Source organism: Cherax quadricarinatus, chromosome 17 (assembly GCF_038502225.1).
Source record: "Cherax quadricarinatus isolate ZL_2023a chromosome 17, ASM3850222v1, whole genome shotgun sequence".
In the NCBI taxonomy this organism is placed as follows: Eukaryota; Metazoa; Arthropoda; class Malacostraca; order Decapoda; family Parastacidae; genus Cherax; species Cherax quadricarinatus.
In genome coordinates, this window is record NC_091308.1 from 12,293,811 (window position 1) to 12,306,459 (window position 12,649).

The following is a 12,649-nucleotide window of genomic DNA, read 5'->3' on the forward strand; positions in this document are numbered from 1 at the left end:
GTGTGGATACCAGCAGGGCTCTGGGTAATGTGTGGATACCAGCAGGGCTCTGGCTAATGTGTGGATACCAGCAGGGCTCTGGGTAATGTGTGGATACCAGCAGGGCTCTGGCTAATGTGTGGATGCCAGCAGGGCTCTGGTTATTGTGTGGATACCAGCAGGGCTCTGGCTAATGTAAGATAAGATTTTGTTCGGATTTTTAACCCTGGAGTGTTAGCCACCTAGGATAACCCAAGAAAGTCAGTGCGTCATCGAGGACTGTCTAACTTATTTTCATTGGGGTCCTCAATCTTGTCCCCCAGGATGCAACCCACACCAATCAACTAACACCCAGGTACCTATTTGCTGCTAGGTGAACAGGACAACAGGTGTAAGGAAACGTGTAGAAATGTTTCCACCCACCGGGAATTGAACCTGGACCCTCCGTGTGTGAAGCGGGAGCTTTAGCCATCAGGTCACCTGTGTGGATACCAGCAGGGCTCTGGCTAATGTGTGGATACCAGCAGGGCTCTGGCTAATATGTGTGGATACCAGCAGGGCTTCTAGGTAGTAGGTTGGTAGACAGCAACTGCCCAGGGAGGTGCTACCGTCCTGCCAAGTGAGTGTAAAACAAAAGTCTGTTATTGTTTTACATGATGGTAGGATTGCTGGTGTCCCTTTTTCTGTCTCATAAACATGCAAGATTTCAGGTACATCTTGCTACTTCTACTTACACTTAGGTCACACTACACATACATGTACAAGCATATATATACATACCCCACTGGGTTTTCTTTTATTTTCTTTCTAGTTCTTGTTCTTGTTTATTTCCTCTTATTTCCATGGGGAAGTGGAACAGAATTCTTCCTCCGTAAGCCGTGCGTGTCGTAAGAGGCGACTAAAATGCCGGGAGCAAGGGGCTAGTAACCCCTTCTCCTGTATATATTACTAAATTTAAAAGGAGAAACTTTCGTTTGTCCTTTTGGGCCACCCCACCTCAGTGGGATACGGCTGGTGCGTTGAAAGAAGACCAGCAGGGCTCTGTCTAATGTGTGTAGATACCAGCAGGGCTGTGGCTAATGTGTGTAGATACCAGCAGGATTCTGCCTAATGTGTGTGGATACCAGTAGGGCTCTGGCTAATGTATGAATACCAGCAGAGTTCTGGCTAATGTGTGGATACCAGCAGAGTTTTAGGTGATGTTTGGATACCAGCATGATTCTATCTAATGTGTATGGATTAATATTTTTAATGTATGAAATAACCATTTGTGTAGTTACACTTTAATATTTTATAACAATCTGAGTTGTTGTGGACTATCAAGGTATTTTCATGGGATATGATCCTTCTCATGTTAAGTACATCCCCAGATTTGAAAGACTAGACAATCATTTACTAGCTGGTAGGGTAGTGATATGGCATGTGTGAAGTCACCAGATCAGTCCTAACTACTCCTTACCCAATTTATAAAAATATGTTTGGAGTAAGTGTCTAAACTATCCCTCTTCTCTACCAACAAATACAAAACAAAATGACACAGTGGCAATTCTTGTCTTTCTTAGTGACGAAATATGAAGGCAAATAAGACTACCGGTAATTATTACTGAAGTATAGAGGAATAAAATGAGAATACTGAGCAAGCATTGAACCTGTGTTGAGTAACACCTTAGACAACCAAAGGGTACACATTAAACTCACTTCAAAGCCTTGTCTGTCACCTGGGGATCCACATAAAGTAAGTGAGACCAGCTGACAGACACCTCGTTAAGAGCTCGGAGCACAAGTGAAGTCACCCACACAGAGTTTGTTTGGCTGGTTCTGTGAGGAAAGAAAGGAAATATATGTATTTTAAAACACAAATACACTGATATATTTTTTATGATATTTAACCTGAAGTACGGCTAAATAAAATGTGAATTTATAACAGTAGTTTCACTTACCATGTTAATGAGTTCCTAAAAACTGGTCATGCTGATTAGTTGGAATTCAAAATCTAGTTTACCTTAGACAGCCATGTTATAATCAAAGATTGATTCCCAAGCTATAATATTCCATATCTAACTTTATTTATTATTAAAAGTGAAGTTAAAGAAAAAAACAATGTGCAGTGCTCAGAGCCCCTCTCTCTTCTGTTTCCCACCTCTCCTCCCAATTCTCATTCTCTCTCTCTCTCTCTCTCTCTCTCATTCTCATTCTCTCCTCTATTTTTTTTTTTTTTTTTACACAGGGTTTGACAAGGTTAATGATCCCTAGCTTTATTACAAACTATTTACAGGTTAAGGATTCCTAACTTTATTGGCAAGCTAAGAGCTGCTACCTACATCAGCTCATTTGAAAGCATTTTTATTATTATGAGACATACAAGTAGGGAACAGGATGAAGTTGGAGCCATCTGTGGGCCAGAATTTTCATTTGATCAGCTGACTATCTTGTTGACATCATTATGCTGTACGAATGTGTTCCACACTCGAGTCATCCTGGGTATATATGATCTCAGATGGAGTGTTCTGGAGAAAGGTACAGCCAGAGTGAAGTTGCTGCTTTCTGTCAGTCTTGTGGCATAAAAGCTTGTTTCACGCTGTCCTCGAAGTGGATCCAAGTGTGGTACTTTGACGATATTGGGCTTGTACCCAACAGTAAGGCCACCCACATCCCTTCTGTGTTGAAGGCTCTGCTGAAATGACAGATCTATCCAGGATGGGTCCAGGCGAGAGACATCTTGCTCTGTTCTCTACTTTGTCAAGCAGTCACAGATGAGAGGGGGGGCAGGCAAACCAAGAAAGTGGAGCATACTCAAGGCGTGAGCGTACTTGTGCCTCGTACAGAATCTTGCAACCCCTACTGTCAAGCAGATGCGAGATACGGTGAAGTGCTGTAAGCTTCCTGGCTGCCTTGTTTGCAAGATTTACAACATGGTTCTTCATGGTTAGTTTGGAGTCAAATTTCACCCCAAGGATATCAACTTCTCCAGGTGCCAACACCCTCCCATTCATCCTTACTACTGCACCAGCATTACCATCATGGTGCCTAGAGATCATCATCATTTGCGTTTTCTCAGGCGCAAATGTTACTTGCCATCTATTTCCCCAAGCTGATATAGCTCTTAGTTGGTGATTGATGTAGCTTAGAGCAGCTGGCATTTCTTCTCTTGGATAAGTGAATGTAAGTGTACAGTCGTCTGCATATGCATGGGATTCTGGGATGAGATGAAGAAGGTCGTTGAAGTAGACATTCCATAACAATGGTCCCAGCACACTTCCTTGTGGAACACTTGCCCCAATAGGATGTCTTGCTGATTCCATTCCATTGAGAACTACCCTTAGAGATCTACCATGAAGGTAATCACTGAGGAGACATAGCATAGAGCCTGCAATTCCCAGTGCTTGAAGTTTTGCTAAGAGGCCCTGGTGCCACACCCGGTCGAAAGCACCAGCAATGTCCAGTGCTACCACACAGCTGACTTTGGAGTCATCCAGTGACTGGTGCCACTTAGTGGAGAGGTTTAACAACAGATCAGCAGCAGAGTAACCTTTCCTGAAGCCATATTGATGATCACAAAGTAGTGAATGGTAGTCAAAAAACTCTGTCATTTGTCTTGAGATTATTGTCTCAAGGATCTTACCAGTGATTGACAGGAGTGATACTAGTCTGTAGTTGCTGATTTCTGCTCTGCTCTTCTTTTTGTGACCTGGGACTACATTTGCCTCTTTCCACAGAGAGGGCCATTTACACTGTACTAGGCAGTGTTGAAAGATACGAGTTAGAGGTGCTGCTAGCTGGTCTGCACATCTTCTCAGCAATCTTGGTCTCAACTTGTCTGGGCCCACAGCCTTTTCTGGTCAAGCGATTTAAGAAGGAAATGCATCTCCTCCTGCCTTATTGTCACCACTGACAGTTTTGACACAGTTCTTGCAGCTAGCCAAGGAGGGTCCCTTGCTGGATCAGGAACTTGCATTTTGGTAGCAAAGAGGTCCTCCTTCTCTTGACTACTAGTAGAGGTGGTCCTATTCTGTCGATTTAGAGGTGGAATGAGTTCATCAGGCAGATAACCTTGTCTGTCCTTGACCAGGGACCACCAGGTTTTGGAGCCTACCCTACCTGATGCTAGCTTTCTTTATGTGTCCACCTCCCATTTAGCAATGGCCCACTTTTGAACATCACCCGTATGCCTACAGGCTTGCCTGTGCAAGTTCCTGTTATACCAGAAATATCCCTGGGAAGCACCCTGGCTCAACAGGTACATAACAGGGAAATAATGAGGTTTTGTGAAAGGTACTCTTTAAACCAACAGGTAATTGATCCCACTAGAAATGAAAACACCCTGGATTTGATATTCACAAACAACGAGGAACTGATCAGAGACAACTTTCCAAAATTATTTACTCTGATCATAACATCATAGAGGTTCAAACTATTATTAACTCAGGGGTAGGAAACTGCATCGCTAAAGTTAGAGACGGGATGTTCAGTAAGTTTAATTTTAACAACCATAGAATAAACTGGGAAAACATAAACCAAGAGCTATCAGACATACCCTGGGAATCAGACATGAGCACCCTAAATCCCCACCAGTGCCTAGAGAAGCTGAATACAGAAGCATACAAAGTATGTATGAAACATGTACTGTTGAGGAAACCCAGAGGAAGATCAGATATAGATAGAGCGTAGGAGATGGTACAGAGGAAGAAAAATTACTGAACTGCTTAAAAACACAAATATGCTACAACAGAGGAAAGATAGACTTAGCAGAGAGAATTAGAATTAGAATTAGAGCAAAAACTTAGGATGTCATACCTCACAGAAGAAGTACAAAGGGAACAAAAAGCCATACAGGATATTGCAAGAAACCCAAAATATTTCTATTCCTACGCAAAATCCAAGCTAAGAACTACCTGTGGAACTGGACCACTACTGAGAGGAGACTCATATACTGACGATGAACAGGAAATGAGTGAAATCATAAAAGAACAGTATGAGTCGGTGTTCAGCAACCCACTAAATGACAACAAGGTAGAAAATACAGAAATATTTTTCACTCCAGAAGAAGGCCGCACAGACCAACTAACTGACATTAGTACAAATCCCATAGATTTTGAAAAAGAAATGGAAAACATTCCCACTCACTCAGTACCTGGACCAGATTCATGGAATGCTCTATTTATAAAGAAGTGCAAAGTACCACTAGCACGAGCCCTCAGTATTCTTTGGAGAAAGAGCTTAGATCTAGGTGAAATACCAGAGGCCTTAAAGAGTGCAGACATAGCTCCTTTGCACAAGGGAGGCAGTAGGGCACTAGCTAAAAATTACAGACCAGTAGCCCTAACCTCTCACATCATAAAAATCTTCGAAAGAGTGATGAGACAGCAGGTTACAAATTTCATGGACCAGCACAACCAACATAACCCGAAGCAGCATGGATTTAGAGCAGGACAATCATGTCTGTCACAGCTGCTGAACCATTATGACAGAATTACGGAGGCACTGGAAGACGACCAAAACGCAGATGTGATTTACACAGATTTTGCGAAGGCGTTTGACAAATGCGATCATGGAGTGATAGCGCACAAAATGAAGGCCAAGGGCATTATGGGGAAGGTAGGCAGATGGATTTTTGGTTTCCTAGCACACAGAACACAAAAAGTAATAGTGAACAGGGCAAGATTCAGCATCAGTGAGGTCAAAAGCTCAGTGCCCCAAGGCACTGTCCTGGCACCTCTGCTGTTCCTCATCCTCATAGCAGACATAGACGAAAACACCCGGCACACTTTTGTATCATCATTTGCAGATGACACTAAAATAAGCATGAAAGTCAGTACAGTAGAGGGCACTGAAAAAGTACAGGAAGACATAAACAGGGTTTTCCAGTGGGCAGTGGAAAACAACATGACGTTCAATGGTGATAAGTTCCAGCTGCTTAGGTATGGAAAAAATGAAGAACTCAAAAGGAGCACTATATACAAAACTCAAGAGGGTCACCAAATAGAACACAAGGAACACGTAAAAGACCTAGGAATAATTATGTCAGCAGACCTTTCTTTTAAAGACCATAACAAGACAAAGATCACAACAGCCAGGAAGATGACTGGATGAGTATTGAGAACTTTCAAAACAAGGGAAACAATGCTGAAGGTGACACTCTTCAAATCGCTAGTGCTCCCTCACTTAGAATATTACTCAGTGCTGACGGCCCTGTTCAGGACAGGAGCAATATTGGAGCTGGAACAAATACAGAGATCGTTTACGGCTCACACTGAGCCAGTAAAGCACCTAAACTACTGGGAATGCCTGCGAGTCTTGAACTTGTACTCATTGGAGCGGAGGAGAGAGAGGTACGATAATATATACCTGGAAGGTACTCAAGGGCTTGGTCCCAAATCTGCACACTGCCATAACAACATACTGGAGTGAGAGATATGGGAGGAAGTGTAAAATAAACCCAGTGAGGAGCAGGGGTGCGGTGGGGACAATAAGGGAACACTGTATCAACATCCGGGGTCTTAGACTAGACAAGTATCTTCACCAGGTGCCAGATCAACCAGGCTGTGATGGATATGTGGGGCAGCAGGCCTCCAGCATCAACAGCCTGGTTGACCAGGCAAGCACCAGATGAGCCTGGCCCATGGCCGGGCTCAGAGAGTAGATATACTCTCGAAATTCTTCAAAGGTATATCAAAGGTAAAGTATAGGTGGTAGGATGTCTCTTATACATTCGCCATGCTTTGTACTTAGCAGTAGCAGCCTCTCTACAACGAAAGCCAAACCAAAGCTGATCTGTAGGCTTCGTCACATATTGCCGGTGAGGAATGTGCTCTTGTTGTAGCTTAAGGATGTGTCCAGTGAAGGCTTTCACTTGGTTGTCAACATCCCCTTGGAGAAGAGCATTCCAATCGGTGGTGGTGAGCTCAGAGCAAAGGGCTGGCCAATTACCTCTTTCCCATAGCCAGGTTGTGCGTGTGGACTCCTCACCTCGTTCTGTTGGGATCTTAAGTGTCATAAAAACAGCCTTGTGGTCAGATGATCCAATGTAGCCGAGGGGTTGACAAGTGACTATACCTTCTGCCAGATCACTCACTACTGGGTCAAGGGAGGAGCCAGAGATGTGAGTAGGGAAATCAACAAAGTTTCTCATGTCAAACACTGCAAGAAGGTCATCAAAGTCCCTCTGTATAAGGTGTTGGTTGAGGTCACCAACAATTATGATATGTTGACATTCTCTCTCTCTCCCTCTCATCATCATCATCATCATCATAATTGACAACACTTAACATTTGCTCTCCATTTTCCTCCCCACATTATACTAGCCCCATACTCCACTAATAAAACATCATACTCTACCTCTATAGTGTCCACCCTCCCACACTGTAATCCAATCCTCACACTGTACTCCCCCCCTGCAATGTACTATGCCTCCCACACCAATTAATCTAGTGTAAATGCAATGCAGGATGGCCCTGCCCAATTTATCTTGTGTCAGCCTATATTTAATAGGCCGGCACAGAATGATTGTTCAGAATGGTTGTTGCAAGGTAAGTGTAAGTAGGTATTCTTAAGCATTTAACGATGATTTAAAATGTCGGAAGGCTGTTTGCAACAATTAATCCACACTGTTCTCATTCTAGTGTATCTTATTATTATATTTACATATGTGGAAGTGCTAAACCCATATTTAAGTACACCATATAGTATAATATATTCCAAATTCTCTCTACTTCCTCCACCCTCCTCCCTTTCATTTCTTTCTCCTACATATATAATTTTTGTTGCTTCGCTCTGATAATGGAGATATTTGCTGAAAAATCTTTCAATGGGCTGCAGAAAACAGTATGAAGTTTAACAATGAGAAATTTCAATTACTCTGATATGGTAAACATGAGGAAATTAAAACTTCATCAGAGTATAAAACAAATTCCAGCCACACAATAGAGCGAAAAACTAATGTCAAAGACCTGGGAGTGATCATGTTGGAGGATCTCGCCTTCAAGGACCATAACATTGTATCAATCGCATCTGCTAGAAAAATGACAGGATGGATAATGAGAACCTCCAAAACTAGGGATGCCAAGCCCATGATGACACTCTTCAGGTCACTTGTTCTATCTAGGCTGGAATATTACTGCACACTAACAGCACCTTTCAAGGCAGGTGAAATTGCTGACCTAGAAAGTGTAGAGAGAACCTCAATTACTGGGAGCACTGGAAGTTCCTGAACCTGTACTCCCAGGAACACAGGCAGGAGAGATACACCTGGAAAATCCTAGAGGGACTAGTACCAAACTTGCACATGAAAATCACTCTCTACGAAAGCAAAAGACTCGTCAGACAATGCAACATCCCCCCCAATGAAAAGAAGGGGTGTCACTAGCACGTTAAGAGACAACACAATAAGTGTCAGGGGCCCAAGACTGTTCAACTGCCTCCCAGCATACATAAGGGGGATTACCAATAGACCCTTGGTTGTCTTCAAGCAGGCACTGGACAAGCACCTAAAGTCGGTACCTGACCAGCTGGGCTGTGGCTCGTATGTTGGATTGTGTGCAGCCAGCAGTAAAAGTCTAGTTGATCAGGCCCTGATCCACCATGAGCCCTGGTCACAGACTGGACTACGGGGGCATTGTCCCCCGGAACTCTCTCCAGGTAAACTCCAGGTTAATATGTTAATGGGATAAGACATATTGAGAGATAGTAATTTCCAAGTAATAGTAACTCAAGCTCTACTGGAATGAAACCTTTCGGGTCCAGTCCCTGGATCCATTATGTGTCTCTAATATTCAGGCACATTTTTCATCAGGACTAAGTTACTAAAAGGTACAGCATTATGAGGTAGGACATGCAACCATTAAATTACAAAACTGAAGGTTTTTATTACCTGGAGTTTACCTGGAGAGAGTTCCGGGGGTCAACGCCCCCGCGGCCCGGTCTGTGACCATGCCTCCTGGTGGATCAGAGCCTGATCAACCAGGCTGTTGCTGCTGGCTGCATGCAAACCAACGTACGAGCCACAGCCCGGCTGGTCAGGAACCGACTTTAGGTGCTTGTCCAGTGCCAGCTTGAAGACTGCCAGGGGTCTGTTGGTAATCCCCCTTATGTATGCTGGGAGGCAGTTGAACAGTCTCGGGCCCCTGACACTTATTGTATGGTCTCTTAACGTGCTAGTGACACCCCTGCTTTTCATTGGGGGGATGTTGCATCGTCTGCCAAGTCTTTTGCTTTCGTAGTGAGTGATTTTCGTGTGCAAGTTCGGCATGAGACAGCAAGCCTTTTATATTAATTGACATTTAGTCCTATAATATAGGGTTTTATCAAGTCTATTTATCACCGAGTTGATAAAGCACTGTTTAGGCTGTAATGTTTTACATTCCTAGTTTGCTGACTACTATCCATTCACTACACAGTTTGTCGACTACCAGCAATTCACTACACAGTCTGTCGACTACTAGCCTCCACTACACAGATTATCGACTACCAGCCATTGGTAAGTAAGACACATAGGCAACAGTTAGGCATCTTTATTCCAAAACGTTTCCAGGCGAAACGCTTTGGAATAAAGATGCCTAATTGTTGCCTATGTGTCTTACTTACCAACCTGTTGGTATTGTATACCATTTTGATATTTACCAGCCATTTACTACACATTTATACAACACCTGAAGCTGTAATGATACTCAAAACTGACCCAAAATACCTAAATAAAATACCACATTATTGACTGTGACCAGATCTAGTTCATTACCTTTGTAACTTGCTCAGCTATGCAAAACTTTGGAGTCCAGTCCCTGGACCAATTATGTACCTCTGTAATCTTTTGACTACCGCCCACAGGATGGGTATGGGGTGCATAATAAACATATTAAATTAACTCTTGAGTGAAGAGAAGGATCCAAAACTGACCTGTAATACTTGAATCCACCATCGCGTCCTTGGTAAACAAGGAGCGTCTGGTAGAGTAAAGCAAGGTGCTGAAAAACTTCCCGTTCATTCAGTGCTGGTTCCTGAGCCATTTCCTTCCAGTGGCGCATCTGCAGTACGGTCAGCAGGAAACTGAACACCACAGGCTCACAGCCAACCTGCGTAAAAGGAAAAAAAATTGTTTATAATATTTGAACACCACATTTAGGAATAATTTTAGTGCATCAAAAATATCACTCAAAGAGAATTTCTTAATATGCTTGGAGTATATCTGGAGAGGGTTTCAGGGGTCAACGCCCCCGTGGCTCAGTCTAAGACCAGGCATCATGGTGGAGCAGGGTCTGATTAACCAGGCTGTTACTGCTGGCCACATGCAAACTGACATACAAACCACAGCCTGGCTGGTCAGGTACAGTGGACCCCCGGTTAACGATTTTAATCCGTGCAAGAGGGCTCATCGTTATGCGAAATAATCGTTATGCGAATTAATTTTCCCCATAAGAAATAATGGAAATAAAATTAATCCGTGCAAGACGCCCAAAAGTATGAAAAAAAATTTTTTTTACCACATGAAATGTTAATTTTAATACACACAAACTGAAAAAGGCATGCACAACTACATGACACTTACTTTTATTGAAGATCTGGTGATGATTGATGGGATGGGAGGAGGGGAGAGCATTATCTTCTTACTGTTTAGAAGGGGAATCCCCTTCCATTAGGACTTGAGGTAGCAAGTCCTTTTCTGGGGTTACTTCCCTTCTTCTTTTAATGCCACTAGGACCAGCTTCAGAGTCACTGGACCTCTGTCGCACAACAAATCTGTCCATAGAGCTCTGTACCTCCCGTTTCTTCAAGACTTTCCTAAAATGGGCCATAACATTGTCATTGAAATAGTCACAAGCACGGCTTGCAACAGCTGTGTCAGGGTGATTTTCATCTATAAAGGTTTGCAGTTCAAACCACTCTGCACACATTTCCTTAATCTTTGAAGTAGGCACAATGGATTCCACAACTGGCATAGGCTTCTCAGGGTTAGCCCCAAACCCTTCAAAATCTTTCTTAATTTCCATACTAATTCTCACCCTTTTTACCACAGGGTTGGCACTAGAAGCTTTCTTGGGGCCCATGGTCACTTATTTTCCAGAAACACCACCGAAAACACTGTAATAATACGAAATATTCCGAGTGTATGCTTGGATGTTACCGCGGAGGCTGGCTGGTAAACAATGGGACGGCCGGCACATGTGAGGGCACATTGGACGCGTCTCGGACGAAAATCGGTATGCGGGTTTTTAATCGGTATGCGGGGCAAAAATTTTGCGATAAAAGTAATCGTTATGCGGAAAAATCGCTATGCGATGCCATCGTTATGCGGGGGTCCACTGTACTGACTTTAGGTGCCTGTCAAGTACCTTCTTGAAGACAGCCAGGGGTCTATTGGTAATCCCCCTTATGTATGCTGGGAGTCAGTTGAACAGTCTTGGGGCCCCTGACACTTATTGTGTTGTCTTTCAGTGTACTTGTGGCACCCTGCTTTTCAATGGGGAAATGTTGCATCTCCTGCTGAGTATTTTGCTTTCATGGGGAGTGATTTTCGTGTGCAAGTTTGGTAGTAATCCCTCTTGGATTTTCCAAATGCATATTATCATGTATCTCTCTCGCCTGCATTCCAGGGAATAGAAATCAAGGGACTTCAACCGCTCCCAGTAATTTAGGTGCCTTACTGTACTTCAAGGTAGGTGAAATTGCTGACCTGGAGAGTGTACAAAGAACTTTCACAGCACACATTTACCTGGAGAGGGTTTTGAGGGTCAATGCCCCCGCAGCTCGGTCTGAAACCAGGCCTCGTGGTGGATCAGGGTCTGATCAACCAGGCTGTTACTGCTGGCCACATGCAAACTGATGTACAAACCACAGCCCAGCTGGTCAGGTACTGACTTTAGGTGCCTGTCCAGTGCCTTCTTGAAGACAGCCAGGGGTCTATTGGTAATCCCCCTACCTCCCGTAATACATAAGGGGGATTACCAATAAATCCCTGGCTGTCTTCAAGAAGGCACTGGACAGGCACCTAAAGTCAGTACCTGACCAACCGGGCTGTAGTTCGTACGTCAGTTTGTGTGCAGCTAGCAGTAACAGCCTGGTTGATTAGGCCCTGATCCACCATGAGGCCTGGTCTCAGACTGAGCCGTGGGGGCGTTGACCCCCAAAACCTTCTCCAGGTAAACTCCAGGTAAATGTGTGCTGTGAAAGTTTTGTACACTCTCTAGGTCAGCAATTTTGCCTGCCTTGAAGGGGGCAGTTCATGTACAGCAGTATTCCAGCCTAGAGAGAACAAGTGATTTGAAGAGAAGCATCATGAGTTTGGCATCCCTAGCTTTGAAGGTTTTCATTATCCATCCTATCATTTTCCTAGCCAATGTGGTAGATACATTGTTGTGGTCTTTGAACACAAGATCCTCTGACATTATCACTCCCAGGTCCTTCATATTACATTTTTCCTCTATTGTATGGTTAGAATTTGTTGTACATATACCCTGATACAGTTTTAATTTCCTCAAGTTTCCCATATCTGAGTAGTAGAAAATTCCCTTCACTGAACTTCATATTGTTTTGAGTGGCCCATTTGAAGATTTGGTTGATGTCTGCTTGGAGTCTTGCAGTGTCTTTGATGGAGGTCACTGTCATGGCAATTCAGTTGTCATCCGGAAAAGGAAGACACGGAACTATGGCTTGCATCTCTGTCTATGTCATATATGAGGAT

The 12,649-nt window shown here is 43.6% G+C and overlaps 1 protein-coding gene across 6 annotated transcripts in view; it reads right to left on the reverse strand.

Annotated features, from left to right (window-relative positions):
* Mcr (macroglobulin complement-related) overlaps positions 1 to 12,649 on the reverse strand; it is a 770,662-nt gene that overhangs the window by 64,995 nt on the left and 693,018 nt on the right. For all 6 annotated transcript variants that reach the window (XM_053773332.2, XM_053773333.2, XM_053773336.2 and 3 more), the window contains 2 exons: positions 9,868 to 10,043; positions 1,678 to 1,797 (listed from right to left, as the gene is read on the reverse strand). In XM_053773332.2, the coding sequence (XP_053629307.2) occupies positions 1,678 to 1,797; positions 9,868 to 10,043 (296 nt within the window). The remainder of the gene's footprint in view (positions 1 to 1,677; positions 1,798 to 9,867; positions 10,044 to 12,649) is intronic.